The 21,031-nt window shown below is 45.6% G+C and overlaps 1 protein-coding gene across 1 annotated transcript in view; it reads left to right on the forward strand.

The window, feature by feature from the left end:
• Positions 1 to 1,392: 1,392 nt before the first annotated feature.
• The window catches only part of LOC311066546 (uncharacterized protein), a 69,334-nt gene continuing 49,695 nt past the window's right edge, over positions 1,393 to 21,031 (forward strand). Inside the window, exons 1-2 of the mRNA XM_084087768.1 lie at positions 1,393 to 1,596; positions 16,886 to 16,977. Coding sequence (XP_083943894.1) covers positions 1,555 to 1,596; positions 16,886 to 16,977 — 134 coding nt within the window. The 5' untranslated portion in view covers positions 1,393 to 1,554. The remainder of the gene's footprint in view (positions 1,597 to 16,885; positions 16,978 to 21,031) is intronic.

Consider the following 21,031-nt stretch of genomic DNA (forward strand, 5'->3'; position numbering starts at 1 on the left):
GGTCGGAGTCAGCGGGTTAGTAACGTTGATCACTAATTTGTGTGCATCGGCGCGTGATGTTTCAAGAGCTAACCGCCGGTCTATCAGCTCGGCTTTTCTCACTAAAAGGTCGTGGATCTGTTTCTCAACAGCTTCCAGCTCAGACTGCAACGCGTGTAGCTCAAATGTGTCCTCACCTGCACCAAAAGGTAGACTACTTACATCTGATATATTCGCCATTTTAACAGATGGACAGTAAGTTAAGTTAGCAACGACGCTACCAGTGATGCTATCAATATTAATACTAATTTATGACTGAAGTCTTGGATATAATCCGTCTTTTTAGTGGTACAGGTGTAGAGTAGACGCACGATAGGCGAAAAAATGTTTGTTTGTAAGTGAGTGTGGAGAAGACGCGTTCAGCCGTGATCCACAGGAGTAACCTATAAGAGTATCCGACGTTGGATCACTAATAGGCTTGAGACGCATCTGCTCAACAGTCCGCGTTGTAACTATGAGGTGAGGAAAAATAGAAAATGTTCGTTGTAAGTGAGTTTAAAGAGAAATCAAGAATTATAAATCAATCGATGGAGCTCCAAAGACAACAACGCGTTCAGACGCGACGCATGCGCATTCGAAACAGGAAGTTCGAAGTGGTGTAAGGTAAAAGGTGATTCATTTTATTTTATTTTATAAATAGACTTAGTGTGATATAAACATTAACACATATTATAGTAATGAATGGTTCGATTTTTTACAGCTAAACGATCTGATTTTGGTTTAATTTCGCTGGGGCGTTCTCGAGATATAAGCGGAAAACCAAATTACCATTCATTCATTAATTCTGCCCAAGACGTCCTCCAGGGTCACGGGCAAATCTGAGCGTGGACAAGAATGGTGTTAGGAAGTAACTAATTAAGATTAGTTTTCTTACCCAAGTGGCATATAAATTTTGCCTGTTTTAAGCATAAACTCACTTAATTTTGATTTCCCCCAGAAAAAAAAGACATAAATGCCATTTTACATCTTAATTTAAGAATTCATGCTTATCTCTCCTCCACTCCACACACCCCCCTTCATGTGCACGCACACTAAAATTCAATCAAATTTAAATAAATAATCCTTACTCATTCATAATACGAATTTAGAATTAGTAAATTTAGTCAAATAAAAAAAAATAGAGCTTAATAATACATTTTGTATTAATCTCAACAGAACAAGGGAATGGACCATTTATTCGTATTCATAATATGATTAAATAATTAGCCCCCCCCCCCCCCCCCCCTTTTTTTTTTTAAAGAACCCTGTCCGTGGTGAAAGCTTTTTATTTATTTATTTATTTTTATTGTATTTTAAGCACAAACAAATGCCACAGAAGATTTGGCCCAGACCTTAAATATGCAAGTAAAGCTGAAAGCAGACGTCAACACACTGCAACTGACTTATGACAGCAGCAGCGACAACACAAATAGAAAGTGAAAGTGAAAGTCCAGTTAGAAAATATTTTGGCGGAGCTCGTGTTCATGTTAAGAAAACACAATAATCGATCAATTCAGCGGGAAAACGTCGGACAGGATGGACAGGCGTACAGAAGATCCCGTTCATTGCAGTAAAACGGTATGAATGATTCATTTCGCACCTGAACATCAGCAACAACACCATCATTACAAGCTCTGTTGTAGTTATATGTTCTAGGGTTCAGAATGTAACTCCATATTCAGTTTTAAATATAGAACCCCAGAAACGACGCCTAACAGAAACAGAACGTTAGGTAATGTTTTAGAAGTTGGGTTAGCTACTTCAACTGCGAGCGCGTTTTGTTTGATATTTTTGAGCGCTGCGCGAGGACAGCATCACTTCATAACTCTTCCTGTTTAGTTCATCTTCCTATGCACAACAAATATGACCAGGGCCGGAACCATTGATATTGATATTCTCGATGCTGCTCTGTTGCACTCCATTACTACACACAGTTTGTTGTTAGGATGACAAAGAGTAATACATATTTCGCTTTAGGAGCGCGGTTACGTTAGTTTAAGTTTGGTTCGATATTCGCCGGACATTCGTGTTCCCTTGCCACTGCTCTATAAAGTCGACAGTTTTACAAAGAATACAAATCAATACAACGATTGCAACCAGTGTATATCGACATGAAATATTCATTCAAAATGACCTTACGTGCATTATAGCTGCATATTTAAACCTGAGAATACTTTGACGCGCTAAGGGAACGTCTACAAATTCAACCAACTGCGGTAAAACGTAATATTTGTATTCATTTAAATTACCTTTAAAACTTAAAACAGATATGTTAATATGTCAAAGCTTGTAGTAGGTTCCGATTAGTAAGTTACTACAGGTGAAATTTTTGCCAATACCTCCCTTACTGTATGTACAGTACATAAATATATTTAGAAAATAATTACTGTAATCCATCAAAAGTTTTATTTTTATATTCCAAAGGTTGTAGTACATTCCTAGTGACCAGACTGACTTACTACAGGTGACATTTTGCCAATACCTCCATTATTGTACGTGCAGTACACAAATACTTGTAGAAAAGGGCTCTCCTTCTTCCGCCTCTTTATATGAACATGTAAATACAATTAAAAAAAGAAATAAAAATCATAGGAAAAAAACATATAAACAACAAAATAAAACTCCATACTTTCCAGTACTTAAAAAGAAACCTCTATTTACATGTACAAAAAGGAGTAGGAAGAAGTAAAACGTATGTGCTCCTACCCCTTTATACCCCTACTACTATATTTAAGGCAATGGCTACAAAATAATAAATCTACAGAGATAATAAATCTATAATCAATGAAAATATATATTCAAAATTTCTATTCACATACATATATTACACCTACACAGCAATAATTATACACATACTATAAATGATTCAATATAAGCTCAGGTTATTGTTAGCACTGTACTTCTTTGTACCTCTGGAATATAATTTCTTTGCACATCTTTTTAAAATGTAATATGTTTGGACATTGCTTTAACTCATTATTTAGTTTATTCCACAATTTAACACCACTGACAGATAAACAGAAACTTTTCCTAGTAGTTTGAAAACTGGGAGTCTTAAAATTTGACATTCCCTTTAAATCGTAATTCCCCGTAAGAATTAGAAATTTAGACTGTAATGAGTTGGTATGTTCCAAATATCCAGTGTTATAAATTATTATTATTGCTCTTTTGTGAAGTATAAATAATGATTGCAATGAATTTTAATATGTGTTTCCCCAAACCTCTACACAATAATTGAAATAAGGTAACACCAGTGAACAATACAAAATGTAGAGTGATCTGTAATCCAGAATGTGCTTAGCTTTAGCCAGGACTGCAATACTTCTGACAGTTTTGTTTGAATATATTTTATGTGATATTTCCAGCAAATCCTGGCATCTATAATCACTCCAAGGAATTTCATTTCATATACTCTTTCTATGTTAACACTTTCGATCTGTAACTGAAATTGCTTGATTGAATTACAATTGACAAAAATCATGAATTTAGTTTTGCTCAAATTTAATGATAACTTGTTTATGTCAAACCACTGTTTTATTATTTTTATTATTAAGTCCAGGAGTTGCTGTGAATTCTGACCTGAAACAGATATTTATGTCGTCAGCAAATAACACAAATTTCAGTAGTTCAGATACTTTACATATGTCATTTATGTAGAGAATAAATGATTTTGGTCCCAATACTGACCCCTGGGGGACACCACACGCAAGATCCAAACATTCAGATGTATAATCTCCCAACTTCACAAATTGTTTCCTGTCTTTTAAATAACTGCTTAACCAATTCAGCACTATGCCCCTGATCCTGAGCCTTTCCAGTTTATTGATTAATATTTCATGATTAATTGTATCAAATGCTTTTTTTCAAATCAATGAATACCCCAACTCCATATTTCTTTTTGTCTGTGGAATTTGTAATTTCTTCAATGAGTTCAGTTAAAGCTAATGATGTTGACCTATTTTTTCTGAATCCATATTGACTGTCAGTGAGTAATTTGTATTTATCAATGAATTTGTCCAATCTGTCATTGGAGAGTTTTTCTAGAATTTTTGAAAATTGTGGCAGTAGAGAGACAGGCCTGTAATTTGTGAAGTGGTGTTTGTCTCCAGTTTTGTACAGAGGTATGACTTTTGCTGTTTTCATTTTTGTTGGAAATTGACCAGTTTGAAATGACAAATTAAAAATTTAAGTTAATGGTTTTGAGATCCCCTCAATTATATTTTTTATTATCTTCATATCTGTTTCCTTGCAATCAGTGAATGCTTTAGTTTAGCATTTTTTTAACAATATCTATTATTTAATTTTCTTCTACTGCTTTAAGAAACATTGAACATTGATTTCTTTTAATAAGATCATTGTATCTGTTATCGATTATCAGTGGAATAGGAGTTTTTTCAGCTAAATCTGGTCCGACATTTACAAAATATTTATTAGTTATTGACCACATCCTCCAAATTATTAATGTTCTTTTCATTATCAATGAAATACTGAGGATAATTAGTCTCGTGCCCCTTCTCATAATACTGTTTATATATATATATATATATATATATATATATATATATATATATTCCATATACCCTTCATATTATTTTTTATTATTATCTAATAGATTACTATAGTATTCTCTCTTATAACTTATTTTTATATTTCTTATATTTATTTTCTGCTTCTATAGTTTCTATGAATTCTCTATAAAGTGTATGTTTCTTTTTACAGGCATTTTGTAATCCTTTAGAAATCGCTCCGGTTACGACTGTAACCTCGGTTCCCTGAAGAGGGAACGAGCGTTGCGTCGAGTTTGACGCTATGGGAACGCTTTGCGTGATGACGTCTTGAAGCACATGTAAAATCAGTCCAATGGTGTAGCGGGACGTCAGAGGCGGGTGACGTCACGTACCAGGAAGCTATAAAAGCCGGCCTGAAGCAGGAAACAACAGCTTAGTAAAGTCTGAAGTCGTGCTGACAGGCATGAAGGAGATATGGCAAGGTGACGCAACGCTCGTTCCCTCTTCAGGGAACCGAGGTTACAGTCGTAACCGGAGCGTTCCCTTTCAAGGGAACTCGCGTTGCGTCGAGTTTGACGCTATGGGAACGTCTATACCAACGCCTCCATAGCTACAAATGTCTGTCCTGTGTGAAATCATGAAGAGCAGCACTAGGATGACAAAACATGAGACCCTGGAGCAGAGTCTAGATCCAGAGAGTAGAACCTGACGAAAGTGTGCGGTGAGGACCAGCCTGCCGCATCACAGACATCCTGTAGTGAAACTCCTGAAATAAGGGCCTTAGAGGCCGCCATACTCCTTGTAGAGTGCGACCGGACAGCCAAAGGAGAAGGCTGCCCAGCCGCCTCATAAGCAAGTGAGATAGCCTCGACCACCCACTTGCTCATTCTTTGCTTAGACACCGGCCCTCCCTTGTTAGGGGAGCCAAAGCAAACAAACAACTGATCACTTCTGCGCCACAGGGCAGCTCTGTGGACGTAGGCGTCTAACGCCCGAACTGGGCAAAGCAAATTATTAGCCTCCTGGTCCGCATTCTGGAAGGGAGGAGGACAGAAGGCCTGCAGAATAATAGGTCTGGCCACATTAGTGGGGACCTTGGGGACATAACCCGGTCTGGGATGGAGAAAAGCTTTCACCATACCCGGAGCAAACTCTAAGCAGGACGGAGCAACCGACAATGCTTGAATATCCCCAATTCTCTTAAGAGAAGAAATGGCAAGAAGGAAAATAGCTTTCAAAGTCAGAAACTTTTCCGAAACCTCCTCAATGGGCTCAAAGGGGGCCAGGGACAGGCCTTGTAGAGCAATGGACAAGTCCCATGGCGGCACCCTAGAGCGGACTGCAGGCCTCAGCCTCCAAGTGCCACGAAGGAAACGAGATACCAGAGGGTCCTTCCCCACAGACATTCCACCCAAAGGAATGTGGTAAGCACCTATGGCCGCCACATAGACCTTTAAAGTGGACGGGGTCAGACCTGCAGTGAACCGGTCCTGCAGGAACTCCAGCACTGTACCAATCGGGCAGTGGACTGGGTCCAACCGACGGTCACTACACCAAGAAGTGAATACTCTCCACTTCAGGGCATAAAGTTTCCTCGTGGAGGGAGCTCTGGACTGTAGAATGGTCTCAACAACCTCAGTTGAGAGACCTGACTCTATGAGCTGGGCCCCCTCAGAGGCCAAGCCCACAGGTTCCACAGTTCTGGGCGGGGGTGAAATATTGAGCCCCCTGCCTGGGACAGAAGGTCTCTCCTGACGGGTAACTCCAGAGGATGCCCGTCGAGGAGGGAGACCAGATCGGGAAACCATACTCTGCCCGGCCAACGCGGGGCTATTAGAAGCAGGCAAACCCGGTCCCTGCGAACTCTCTCCAGAACTCCCGGGAGCAGAGCAACTGGGGGAAAGGCGTACAGACGTAGCCTCGGCCACGTCTGAACCATAGCATCCAGTCCCAGAGGAGCTGGATGCGTGAGGGAGAACCAAAGTGGACAGTGAGACGTCTCTCGAGACGCAAACAAATCCACTTGTGCTTGGCCGTACTCCCTCCATATCAGCTCCACCACCTCGGGGTGGAGCCTCCATTCCCCGGGCCTCGGCCCCTGCCTCGACAGAGTGTCTGCTCCTATATTCTGAACCCCGGGGATGTAGGCTGCTCTGAGTGACAGCAACTTCCCCTGGGACCACAAGAGGATATGGCGTGCCAGATTTGATAATGGGCGCGAGCGCAAACCCCCTTGGTGGTTGATGTAGGCGACTACCGACGTGTTGTCCGTATGCACTAACACATGGTGTCCCCTGAGGTCTGTGACAAAGCTCCTCAGAGCCCGGAAGACAGCTAACATCTCTAGGCGATTGATATGCCAGGAACGATGATGGTCTTCCCACAGACCTTGAGCTGAGCGACCCTCCAGGATCGCTCCCCAACCCGTGAGGGAAGCATCCGTCGTTAGCAGTCTGCGACGACAAGAAGCTCCCAACACTGGGCCCTGGGACAGGAACCAAGGTTTCTTCCACATAACCAAGGCACGTAGGCATCGGAGCGTGACCTTGATTGTGCGAAATGGGTTGCCCCTCGGGGAAAACCCCCTGGTCCTGAGCCACCACTGCAGGGGCCTCATGTGCAGCAGTCCAAAAGGTATCACGTTGGAAGCTGCTGCCATGAGACCCAACAGTCTCTGGAACTGTTTGACAGTGAGTAGCTGGCCTAGCTTTACACTTTTCACAGCTGCAAGGATGGACTCTATACGTGGCGGTGACAGGCGCGCCTGCATCGACACTGAGTCCCAAACCACGCCTAGGAAAGTGGTTCTCTGGAGTGGAGAAAGCACACTCTTCTTGGCGTTCAGCCGTAACCCCAGCTCTTTCATGTGGGCGAGAACAACATCTCGATGTTGAACCGCCAACTGATGCGACTGAGCTAAAATCAACCAATCGTCGATGTAGTTCATGATGCGAATCCCCTGAAGGCGCAGAGGCGCCAGAGCTGCATCCATACATTTCGTGAAAGTGCGGGGTGATAAAGCTAGGCCGAATGGAAGAACACGATATTGGTATGCTTTGCCCCCGAAAGCAAACCTCAGGAACTTCCAATGACACGGACGGATGGAAATATGGAAATATGCGTCCTTGAGATCTATCGTGACAAACCAGTCCTCGGACCTGATCTGTGGCACGATCTGTCTCAATGTCAACATTTTGAACTTGAGCTGCATGACTGACTCGTTCAGAACTCGAAGATCCAAAATGGGACGCAATCCCCCGTCCTTTTTTGGAACTATGAAGTACCGGCTGTAAAACCCGGTTTCCCTGTCGGAGGGAGGTACATATTCTATGGCCCCTTTCTCTAACAGAGTGTTTACTTCCTGTTCCATAACCAGAACCTGCTCGGGGCCCACCACTGTGGGTAGGACCCCCATAAACCGAGGTGGGCGTTTCTTGAATTGTATCTGATACCCTTTTCCTACGGTCTGCAGGACCCAACGAGAAACATTTGACAGTAGCTTCCACGCTGTCAAAGATTCTACTAGAGGTACCAGCCTCTCGAGACTGGTTTCTGGATTTTGTTGTTGCTGAGCAGTCAATTCGACGCCCTGTAACGGCGCACCGGCAGGGAGCGACCGAACAGACTGCTCTAACACCCTCCTCGGAGGGGGCGGGCATCCCGAGGCCACTACGTTTCCGGGTGGTCCTTGAGATATGTGCTCGCCGGAGACCGCTGCGCCCTGTAACACCGATGGCGGCAGGGTTGGCAGAACGGTCCCCTGAGGGTACCGAAGAGAGACGGGCACCGTAAAAAGAGGTGTTAACCGCTCTGCCTCGGGGGAGACTACCCTCATTAATCCTGAGCCCTCGGACGTCAGGATTTCTTCCCAGCAGCCTTCTTGGCGGTAATAACGGTCCGCAGATCCGTTCTACCCCTCGAAGACTGCTGGGTTTGAGCGCGCCCTCCGTGTCCCCGAGATTTTTGTGGGGGAGCACGGGAGGACACGCTCTGCTTCTGAGTGGCACGATGCTCAGCACCCTTTTTAGAGGAGTGAGGCTGCTCCCGCTCAGCAGCCTCATAGAAAGAACGGCGGGGGAGAAGCTTTTGGAGAGCAGCTGCTTGTTTAGCGGCTTCTTGTGATTTTGCAACCGCAATATTTACTGCATCCCCAAATAACCCGGCAGTGGAAACCGGAGCGTCTAACAGAACATGTTTTTCTTTGTCCTTAATATCGCTCAGGTTGAGCCACAGATGCCTCTCAGTGGCCACCAGGGCTGCCATAGACCGCCCGATAGATTTAGCGGTCTCCTTGGTGGCTCTGAGAGAAACATCCGTGGCTCTGCGCAGTTCAGCCACAGTGTCGGGACCGATTCCCCCGCCCTCCTCTAAATCCCCCAATAATTCTGCCTGATAGGCTTGTAAAATGGACATCGTATGCAGACACGCTGCAGCTTGACCAGCGGCTGCATACGATTTATTGATCAGGGAAGATGTTAATTTTACTGGCTTTGAGGGAAGTGTAGGAGCCTTCAGGGAAGATGCCGTTGCTGGAGAGAGATAGCCCGCGAGCGTCTCTTCCACCTTCGGCATCCCCCCATAACCATGCTCTTTATATTGAGAAATAGATGAATATAGAGAGGTGTGTGGTGTGTACACTCTGTGAGAGACTGGTCTCCCCCACGATCTCGACACCTCGGTGTGGAGATCGGGGAAAAACGGCAGGCTCCTACGCTGGGGCTGAGCACGAGATGGCAGGAAGCGTTCGTCGAGTTTGCTTTTTGAACGAACGTCCTGCCTATCCTCTGGCCACTCAATAGACAATCTGTCAACTGCTCTCGTGATCACATCGAGCAGTTCTTCAAAAGCATGAGACTGAGGTGGCGAATCCTCAGACTCAGCATCAATACTTACAACATCCAACTCCTCAGAGCTGGATAGTTGCAGTACTGGTGCCTCTATCGGGGGGGAAGTAACCGCAGCGCGTGCTTCCACACCCTGATGAGAGGCACTGGATCTATCAGAAGGAGGCTGAGATAAGGCAGAGCCCGTCTCAACATCCACTGATAGATCCATCTGCGAACCCCAGGTCTGAGATCGACGCCGTGCCTCGGCAGCGGCGGGACCAAAGCCCTGGGGAACGTGGTCGGGATTGAACCGAGCCAAGCGGGATCGGAGCGTACGCAAAGGAAGCGCACAGCAATGCTCACAGTCACCACCCTCGAGTGCTGACTGGGCATGCTCCTCTCCCAAACAAACAACACAAAGAGTGTGTGTGTCACCTCCCGTTAAATAACGCGGGCAGGGATGGACACACACTCTAAACTGCTGCTTGCTCGCCATACTGAATAATATATATATATCAGACAACACCAAATAAGACAGACAGATTTCAACACAGAGCGCTACTGAAGACTCAGAAAGCTGTTGTTTCCTGCTTCAGGCCGGCTTTTATAGCTTCCTGGTACGTGACGTCACCCGCCTCTGACGTCCCGCTACACCATTGGACTGATTTTACATGTGCTTCAAGACGTCATCACGCAAAGCGTTCCCATAGCGTCAAACTCGACGCAACGCGAGTTCCCTTGAAAGGGAACCACGGTCTATCACTATATTTTTGTTTTCCGCAATATTTTATTATCGGACAATTCTTATCATATAATAATTTAAATATTCTTAGGAATTCACCATATACTTTATCAGTGTCTTGTGAAAGCAAATCATCTTTAAATGCAACCATAGACTCTTCTGTTCTGACCCGTCTGAATAGAGGTTTATTGCCTTTTTTAGATGTGTAATTGCTGTTGTAAACTGTAAAAACTGGTAGGTGGTCACTAATATCATTTATTAATAGTCCACTCACTGTATTATCTATATAATTTGTAAAAATATTATCAATTAGTGTTGCACAGTAGGAAGTTATCCTACTTGGTCTGGTAATTTTGGGGAAAAAGCCCAGACTATACACTGTATTAATAAAATCCTCCATCATATTGTGCTTATTTGGATTTAGCAAATCAATGTTGAAGTCACCACAGATAAACATGACTTTCTGATTTGTTTTTGTAAATTTTTCCTCTATCCAATCCTTAAATAAATCAATATTAGAACCTGGTAATCTATAGATGCAACTTACAATGACATTTTTTTTTCTCTACATACTTTTTATTGTAACACATTCAAGTAAAGCTGTGAGATGGAGAAGGTTTTGAGATGGAGAAGGGTTGTGAGATGGAGAAGGTTTTGAGATGGAGAGGGTTGTGAGAGGGTTTTGAGATGGAGAGGGTTGTGAGATGGAGAAGGTTTTGAGATGGAGAGGGTTGTGAGAGGGTTGTGAGATGGAGAAAGTTGTGAGAGTTGTGAGATGGAGAGGGTTGTGAGATGGAGAAGGGTTGTGAGATGGAGAGGATTGTGAGATGGAGAGGATTGTGAGATGGAGAAGGGTTGTGAGATGGAGATGGTTGTGAGATGGAGATGGTTGTGAGATGGAGATGATTGTGAGATGGAGAGAGTTGTGAGATGGAGAAGGTTGTGAGAGAGTTGTGAGATGGAGAGGGTTGTGAGATGGAGAAGGGTTGTGAGATGGAGAGGATTGTGAGATGGAGAGGGTTGTGAGATGGAGAAGGGTTGTGAGATGGAGAGGGTTGTGAGATGGAGAGGATTGTGAGATGGAGAGGGTTGTGAGATGGAGCGGGTTGTGAGATGGAGAGGGTTGTGAGATGGAGAGGATTGTGAGATGGAGAGGGTTGTGAGATGGAGAGGATTGTGAGATGGAGAAGGGTTGTGAGATGGAGATGGTTGTGAGATGGAGAGGATTGTGAGATGGAGCAGGTTGTGAAATGGAGAGGATTGTGAGATGGAGCGGGTTGTGAGATGGAGAAGGGTTGTGAGATGGAGAGGGTTGTGAGATGGAGAAGGGTTGTGAGATGGAGAGGATTGTGAGATGGAGAGGGTTGTGAGATGGAGCGGGTTGTGAGATGGAGAGGGTTGTGAGATGGAGAGGGTTGTGAGATGGAGAGGATTGTGAGATGGAGAAGGGTTGTGAGATGGAGATGGTTGTGAGATGGAGAGGATTGTGAGATGGAGCAGGTTGTGAAATGGAGAGGATTTTGAGATGGAGAGGATTGTGAGATGGAGCGGGTTGTGAGATGGAGAGGATTGTGAGATGGAGAGGGTTGTGAGATGGAGAGGATTGTGAGATGGAGAGGGTTGTGAGATGGAGCGGGTTGTGAGATGGAGAGGGTTGTGAGATGGAGAGGATTGTGAGATGGAGAGGGTTGTGAGATGGAGAAGGTTGTGAGAGAGTTGTGAGATGGAGAGGGTTGTGAGATGGAGAGGGTTGTGTGAGGGAGAGGATTGTGAGATGGAGAGGGTTGTGAGATGGAGCGGGTTGTGAGATGGAGAGGGTTGTGAGATGGAGAGGATTGTGAGATGGAGAGGGTTGTGAGATGGAGAGGATTGTGAGATGGAGAGGGTTGTGAGATGGAGCGGGTTGTGAGATGGAGAGGGTTGTGAGATGGAGAGGATTGTGAGATGGAGAGGGTTGTGAGATGGAGAAGGTTGTGAGAGAGTTGTGAGATGGAGAGGGTTGTGAGATGGAGAAGGGTTGTGAGATGGAGAAGGGTTGTGAGATGGAGAAGGGTTGTGAGATGGAGAGGATTGTGAGATGGAGAGGATTGTGAGATGGAGAGGATTGTGAGATGGAGCGGGGTTGTGAGATGGAGAAGGTTGTGAGAGGGTTGTGAGATGGAGGGGTTTGTGAGATGGAGGGGGTTGTGAGATGGAGAGGATTGTGAGATGGAGCGGGGTTGTGAGATGGAGAGGGTTGTGAGATGGAGCGGGGTTGTGAGATGGAGAGGGTTGTGAGATGGAGCGGGGTTGTGAGATGGAGGGGGTTGTGAGATGGAGAGGATTGTGAGATGGAGCGGGTTGTGAGATGGAGAAGGTTGTGAGATGGAGAAGGTTGTGAGAGGGTTGTGAGATGGAGAGGATTGTGAGATGGAGCGGGTTGTGAGATGGAGAAGGTTGTGAGAGGGTTGTGAGATGGAGAGGATTGTGAGATTGAGCGGGTTGTGAGATGGAGAAGGGTTGTGAGATGGAGAAGGTTGTGAGAGAGTTGTGAGAGAGTTGTGAGATGGAGAGGGTTGTGAGATGGAGAAGGGTTGTGAGATGGAGAGGGTTGTGAGATGGAGAAGGGTTGTGAGATGGAGAGGGTTGTGAGATGGAGAAGGGTTGTGAGATGGAGAGGATTGTGAGATGGAGAGGATTGTGAGATGGAGAGGATTGTGAGATGGAGAAGGTTGTGAGAGGGTTGTGAGATGGAGGGGTTTGTGAGATGGAGGGGGTTGTGAGATGGAGAAGGTTGTGAGAGGGTTGTGAGATGGAGAGGTTTGTGAGATGGAGGGGGTTGTGAGATGGAGAGGGTTGTGAGATGGAGAAGGGTTGTGAGATGGAGAAGGGTTGTGAGATGGAGAGGGTTGTGAGATGGAGAAGGGTTGTGAGATGGAGAGGATTGTGAGATGGAGAGGATTGTGAGATGGAGAGGATTGTGAGATGGAGCGGGGTTGTGAGATGGAGAAGGTTGTGAGAGGGTTGTGAGATGGAGGGGTTTGTGAGATGGAGGGGGTTGTGAGATGGAGAGGATTGTGAGATGGAGCGGGGTTGTGAGATGGAGAGGGTTGTGAGATGGAGCGGGGTTGTGAGATGGAGAGGATTGTGAGATGGAGCGGGGTTGTGAGATGGAGGGGGTTGTGAGATGGAGAGGATTGTGAGATGGAGACGGTTGTGAGAGGGTTGTGAGATGGAGAGGATTGTGAGATGGAGCGGGTTGTGAGATGGAGAAGGTTGTGAGAGGGTTGTGAGATGGAGAGGATTGTGAGATGGAGCGGGTTGTGAGATGGAGAAGGTTGTGAGAGGCTTGTGAGATGGAGCGGGTTGTGAGATGGAGAAGGTTGTGAGAGGGTTGTGAGATGGAGAGGATTGTGAGATGGAGCGGGTTGTGAGATGGAGAAGGTTGTGAGAGGGTTGTGAGATGGAGAGGATTGTGAGATGGAGCGGGTTGTGAGATGGAGAAGGTTGTGAGAGGGTTGTGAGATGGAGGGGTTTGTGAGATGGAGCGGGGTTGTGAGATGGAGAGGATTGTGAGATGGAGCGGGTTGTGAGATGGAGAAGGTTGTGAGAGGGTTGTGAGATGGAGAAGGTTGTGAGTAGGGATCGACCGATATGAATTTTTAGTGCCGATGCCGATTTTTTTTCATCAGCCTTAGCCGATGACCGATACGGGCTGCCGATTTTCTTGAGCCGATATTTGGAGCCGATACTGCTTTTTCTCCCTCAATTCACATCATAAAAATGACACAATGATCATGATGATAACAAATGTTACAAGTCTCAATTTAAAAAAGGATCATTTATTGAACTTAAAAAAAAAACTATATTTAACAAATAGTAAAAACAGGTGAGGTAGAACAAGTAAAAAAAGAGTTCAGTGCTGAAAATACTGAAAATAATTATTTAAGCATAATTAAAAATGAGCAAAAGGTACATTTGTTACTGTATTATTTATTAATCTTTGTTAATCATAGTTAATAAAAATACAGCTGTTCATTCAGCTGTTCATTTGTTCATGTTATTCACAGTGCATTAGGCTAACTAATGTTAACAAATACAACTTTTTATTTCAATAAGGCTACTATAAATGGTGAAATTAACATTATCAAAGATTAACAAATGCTGTAGAAGTGCAGTTTATTAATAGTTAATGTTAACTAATGAAGTTAACTAGAGTTTAATAAACTTTATTATAAAGTGTTACCGATTTGTTATACACCGATTCAGACGTCTGGTGAGTACAGTGTTGGATAGATCAGTTGTTATAATGTGTTGCCATACATTAAATAGAATCGGTTCAAAGGAGTCACTAGTGCGTGAATCAAAGGTTTCATTAGCGGACGTGTACGTGTTTGTGTGATTATCCTGGCAGTTTAGGACATCGCACAAGATTTGTGTCAACACAGAAAACATTTCATCACTGGATAGGTTTTTGGGTTTATTGAAAGTGTGGTTTGTGTCAGCTGAATGTGCGGAACGCTTTTCAGAGAAGATAAGGAAACGTTTTTTTAGCACAATTCACATCCAGCGGTAATTCAGGAAAAAAAATGTCCCAATCCGCCACATGAAACTTCGCTCTTCCGACCTTTTACCATCATGTCAGTTCTCAATTGATTTTGATTAATATGCGCGAGGGAGGGAGAGCAAGACAGTTTGAAGACGGTGAGAGTGTGCGCGCGCGCGGCCAGAGGAGGGGCGCGCTCTCTCTCTGCTCGTTCTTTCAGCAACATGTGACCTGTCACAAGCGCAGTTGTCAGTCATCTACATCACTCAGCGATCAAATAAGGCTTTGGCAGGATAAAAATTCGCTCTGGCGACCGCAAAAAACGCATTATGTGGCGGCCGGTGTTGATTCTGTGGCGCACTGCCACGAATTAGTCTATGTGTGGGAAACACTGGAGAGACACACACACCACACGCGTCCAAACCTCTGCCAGGTGGTCGCTGAATAAAACTCCCACAAATACCACGGAACAACGTCGGCATTACTTAATCCTATGACCAGTGTTCGTAACAGCTACCGTATGCATACGAATAGCCTACAACTTCGCTATTTGCAGCTCCCTAAATACAATGGCAAGCAGTTTTAAAGAGGCATTCGCGTTTTCCATTTGGACCCACAAACTTGCTTAGCTATAGTTGCAAGTACATAGAGCTACGTGTTTCCACTTCAAAGTGTATGGCAATATTTCAGCTAAGTCAAAGAGTTAAAACAGTTTAAAACTTATCGTTGTCTTGAAGAGCAGATTCCAGCACTCTGCTAGTGGGGGAGGGGCAGTGCAGCGTCTCCAGCAATACAGAGCTGCCTGTGGACGCCTGTCTGTAAATAATGCCGGGAAAAAACGATCGGCGAACGCAGCAGCGTGTATCGGCCGATGCCGATACATGTAAAAAACGCAAATATTGGCCCGATATATCGGCCGGTCGATATATCGGTCGATCACTAGTTGTGAGATGGAGAGGGTTGTGAGATGGAGAAGGGTTGTGAGAAGGTTGTGAGATGGAGAGGGTTGTGAGATGGAGAAGGGTTGTGAGAGGATTGTGAGATGGAGCGGGTTGTGAGATGGAAAAGGTTGTGAGATGAGGGCATGGCCGGTTCGCTGAAGAGTCACGAGGCGACTGAAGAGTCACGCTGAAGAGTCACGTCTCCAGGCGGATGCACTCCCTGCACGAGCCAAATTCATGACACGACATTTGCAACAATGTCGTTGAAAATGTGCTCAAATTTGCTCTTTAATTTAGTCGCTGGATGGCCGCAGGGGAGACGCTAAATCAGCTTGAATCAAACTGACGAACTGAATCGTCAGCAAGAGAGAGGCTTCAGTCTTCTTTGGAGCAGCGAGATGATCTTCGCGCTGAAGAAGAAAGATTCTGCTGACTGGGCATTTCTGCATGGCCTTATAGGCAGCCAACGCTTGCAGCGGGCTGAAATGCCATTTGTCTGTGAAAAGCACAGACGTGAACCAATCTGGCTTCAGGATTCTGAGAAGTGAGTGAACCGTATGAACCTCAACTTTTGGTTCCAAAAATCTGAGGAAAGTTTCAGGGTATGTGAGTAGTCATTGCAACTTACTCTCTGAACATGACCTGTTCCAGCTCGTGTTCCAGGGTTAGTTTACCTCAGAGGTATTCAGTGCAAGCTTGCCCTATCGGTGAGGCTCCAGTGGGCCTGACAGATTGTGCACTATATGTGTGTTCTGTTGTTTTTGTTCATAAAGAACTATTATTATGCAATGTTTATTTTTCTCTAATTTATTTATTTTATTCTCCTCTCATACATTGTGGATCTGCATTCAAAAGGTTTTTTTTTTTTTTTGCAACACAACATTTTCTATATAATGTATTCATGTGTGATACATCTCACCTTACAAGAAATGTGGAAGGAAAATAGTTAAACATAAAATACACTTATACAGCCATATTATCTTTGCAAGGATGGACAGTTTTTAGTTCAATTAATATTTTTTTATTTATTATTAGCATTAAACAAAGAATATAAATATTTTTTCACAGTAGCAAAATACTGATTAAAGATTAAAAATGAAAGATAAGATTAAAATATTATTGCATAACCCTAATGTGTTTTTAACATGCTTATTTGTTTTTCAAGCAACTATTACAAACATACAATGATATTGGAAATCTTGTCTGGAGTATTGAATTGTCAAGTTATTAACTAAGGCTACATGTTTGAAACTAGCATTCTTCAATTGATGATTATCAGTTTCATTTCTGAATGTCATTTAAAACAGTATTTTTATATTTTTCAGAACAAGAAAAGACATATCCACAGAATAAGGAGTCCCTCACGGTACACCCATCTCTATCGGCCAAGGTTTGAGGGGAAATATTTTCATTCTCGGTAAGAATATGTCAAAAATCAAGGTTAAAGCTGAATACAAACTCAGTTCTAGAAACTAGCCACCAGGGTGGTTCCCAGAGAACTAATGGTTCCCGTAGGAAAATTGTCCTGGTTGCAGTGACGGAAAGTACAAATAATATTTTAACATACTGATGCATATAAACAAAAGAATCAGTAGTAGTAGAGTTACTTTGGACTACCTACAGTAATTATAACATAAGCACACAAGGCAACTTACACTCTGGTGTCCTCTCATTGGTGGGCACGTACTGCCGACGATAGCACCACATATTCACTGCAGACGCAGGTGTTGGTGGTGATCCTCAGCTCTCCATCAAGGTCGCTCTTTACAAAATGAATCCACCTCTTCTTGATATCATCATTTTTAGGAAATTTAAATAAGGAGATCAAGCTGTTTTGTAAATTATCGCAACCAGGTAATATGCATTTACATGACGAAGGCATAGCTAGCTAGCAAACTGTAGGCTGTAGTAACAAACACTAATGACAGTAACCCTAACCCTAACCCTGGTCCAATAATTAGAATCTCTGTTCCCTTTCAAGGGAACTCGCGTTGCGTCGAGTTTGACGCTATGGGAACGCTTTGCGTGATGACGTCTTGAAGCACATGTAAAATCAGTCCAATGGTGTGGCGGAACGTCAGAGGCGGGTGACGTCACGTACCAGGAAGCTATAAAAGCCGGCCCGAAACAGAAAACGAAAGCTTTCTGAGTCTTCAGTTGCACTCTGTGTGAAATCTGTCTGTATATTTGGTGTTGTCTGTCTATATCATATATATATATATTCAGTATGGCGAGCGAGCAGCAGTTTAGAGTGTGTGTCCATCCCTGCCCGCGTTATTTAACGGGAGGTGACACACACACTCTTTGTGTTGTTTGTTTGGGAGAGGAGCATGCCCAGTCAGCACTCGAGGGTGGTGACTGTGTGCATTGCTGTGCGCTTCCATTGCGTACGCTCCGATCCCGCTTGGCTCGGTTCAATCCCGACCACGCTCCCCAGGGCTCGGGTCCCGCCGCTGCCGAGGCACGGCGTCGATCTCATACCTGGGGTTCACAGATGGATTTATCAGTGGATGTTGAGACGGGCTCTGCCTTATCTCAGCATCCGTCTGATAGATCCAGTGCCTCTTATCAGGGTGTGGAAGCACGCGCTGCGGTTTCTTCCCCCCCGATAGAGGTACCAGTACTGCAACTATCCAGCTCTGAGGAGTTGGATGTTGTGAGTATTGTAGCTGAGTCTGAGGATTCGCCACCTCAGTCTCATGCGTTTGAGGAACTGCTCGATGTCATTACTAGAGCTGTTGACAGACTGTCTATTGAGTGGCCAGAAGATAGGCAGGACGTTCGTTCGAAAAGTAAGCTCGACGAACGCTTCCTGCCATCTCGTGCGCAGCCCCAGCGCAGGAGCCTGCCGTTTTTCCCCGATCTCCACACCGAGGTGTCGAGATCGTGGGCGAAACCAGTGTCATATCGAGTGTATACTGCACAAACATCACACTATTCATCCATTCACAATTATAAAGAGCATGGTTATGGGGAGATGCCGAAGGTGGAAGAGACGCTCGCGAGCTATCTCTCTCCAGCAACGGCATCTTCTCTGAAGGCTCCTGCACTTCCATCCAAGCCAGTAAAAGTTACTTCTTCCCTGGTTCATAAAGCTTATGCCGCCGCCGGTCAAGCTGCAGCGTGTTTACATACAATGTCCATAATGCAGGCTTACCAGGCTGAGTTATTGGGTGATTTTGAGGAGGGCGGGGGTATTAGTGCTGATACGGTGTCTGAACTGCGTAGAGCCACGGATTTGTCTCTCAGGGCCACCAAGGAGACGGCTAAATCCATCGGCCGCTCTATGGCAGCCCTGGTGGCCACTGAGAGGCATCTGTGGCTCAACTTAAGTGACATAAAGGACAAAGAAAAACATGTTCTTTTAGATGCACCAGTATCCACGCAAGGGTTATTTGGAGACGCAGTTAATAGTGCTGTAGCGAAGTCACAAGAAGCTTCAAAACAGGCAGCTGCACTTCAGAAACTTCTCCCCCGCCGTTCTTTCTATGAGGCTGCTGAGCGGGAGCAGCCTCACTCCTCTAAAAAGAGCGCTGAGCACCGTGCCACTCAGAAACAGAGCGTTTCCTCCCGTGCTCCCCCACAAAAATCTCGGGGACACGGAGGGCGCTCTCAAACCCAGCAGTCTTCGAGGGGTAAAACGGATCTGCGGACCGTTATTACCGCCAAGAAGGCTGCTGGGAAAAAGTCCTGATGTCTGAGGGCTCAGGACAAATGAGGGTAGTCCCCCCGAAGCAGAGCGGTTAACACCTCTTTTCACGGTGCCCGTCTCTCTTCGGTGCCCTCAGGGGACCGTTCTGCCAACCCTGCCGCCTCCGGCGTTACAGGGCGCAGCGGTCTCCGGCGAGCACATATCTCAAGGTCCACCCGGAAACGTAGTGGCCTCGGGATGCCCGCCCCCTCTGAGGAGGGTGCTAGAGCAGTCTGTTTGGTCGTTCCCTGCCGGTGCGCCGTTACAGGGCGACGAACCGACTGCTCAACAGCAGGAGAAAAATACGGTGCCGTCTCTCTTCGGTGCCCTCAGGGGACCGTTCTGCCAACCCTGCCGCCTCCGGTGTTACAGGGCGCAGCGGTCTCCGGCGAGCACATATCTCAAGGTCCACCCGGAAACGTAGTGGCCTTGGGATGCCCGCCCCCTCTGAGGAGGGTGCTAGAGCAGTCTGTTTGGTCGTTCCCTGCCGGTGCGCCGTTACAGGGCGACGAACCGACTACTCAACAGCAACAAAATCCAGAAACCAGTCTCGAGAGACTGGTACCTCTAGTAGAATCTTTGACAGCGTGGAAGCTACTGTCAAATGTTTCTCGTTGGGTCCTGCAGACCGTGGAAAAAGGGTATTAGATACAATTCTAGTAACGCCCACCGCGGTTTATGGGGGTCCTGCCCACAATGGTGGGCCCCGAGCAGGTTCTGGTTATGGAACAGGAAGTAAACACTCTGTTAGAGAAAGGGGCCATAGAATATGTACCTCCCTCCAACAGGGAAACCGGGTTTTACAGCCGGTACTTCATAGTTCCAAAGTAGGACGGGGGATTGCGTCCCATTTTAGGTCTTCGAGTTGTCATGCAGCTCAAGTTCAAAATGTTAACATTGAGACAATCGTGCCACAGATTAGTCCGAGGACTGGTTTGTCACGATAGACCTCAAGGACGCATATTTCCATCCGTCCGTGTCATTGGAAGTTCCTGAGGTTTGCTTTCGGGGGCAAAGCATACCAATATCGAGTTCTTCCATTCGGCCTGGCTTTATCACCCCGCACTTTCACCAAATGCGTGGATGCAGCTCTGGCGCCTCTGCGCCTCCGGGGTATTCGCATCACGAACTACATCGACGATTGGTTGATTTTAGCTCAGTCGCATTAGATGGCGGTTCAACATCGAGATGTTGTTCTCGCCCATATGAAAGAGTTGGGGTTACGGCTGAACGCCAAGAAGAGTGTGCTTCTCTATTTTAGAGGACCACTTTTTTAGGCGTGGTTTGGGATTCAGTGTCGATGCAGGCGCGCCTGTCATCGCCACGCTTCGATCCTGGCAGCTGTGAGAAGTGTAAAGCTAGGCCAGCTACTCACTGTCAAACAGTTCCAGAGACTGTTGGGTCTCATGGCAGCAGCTTCCAACGGGATACCTTTTGGACTGCTGCACATGAGGCCCCTGCAGTGGTGGCTCAGGACCAGAGGGTTTTTCCCCGAGGGGCAACCCATTTCGCACAATCAAGGTCACGCGGTGATGCCTACGTGCCTTGGTTATGTGGAAGAAACCTTGGTTCCTGTCCCAGGGCCCAGTGCTGGGAGCTCCTTGTCGTCGCAAACTGCTAACGACGGATGCTTCCCTCACGGGTTGGGGAGCGATCCTGAGGGTCGCTCATCTCAAGGTCTGTGGGAAGACCATCATCGTTCCTGGCATTCTATAGCCTAGAGATGTTAGCTGTCTTCCGGGCTCTGAGGAGCTTTATCACAGGTCTCAGGGGACACGAT

Source organism: Abramis brama, assembly GCF_963993115.1.
Source record: "Abramis brama genome assembly, chromosome: 16".
Taxonomy (NCBI): Eukaryota; Metazoa; Chordata; class Actinopteri; order Cypriniformes; family Leuciscidae; genus Abramis; species Abramis brama.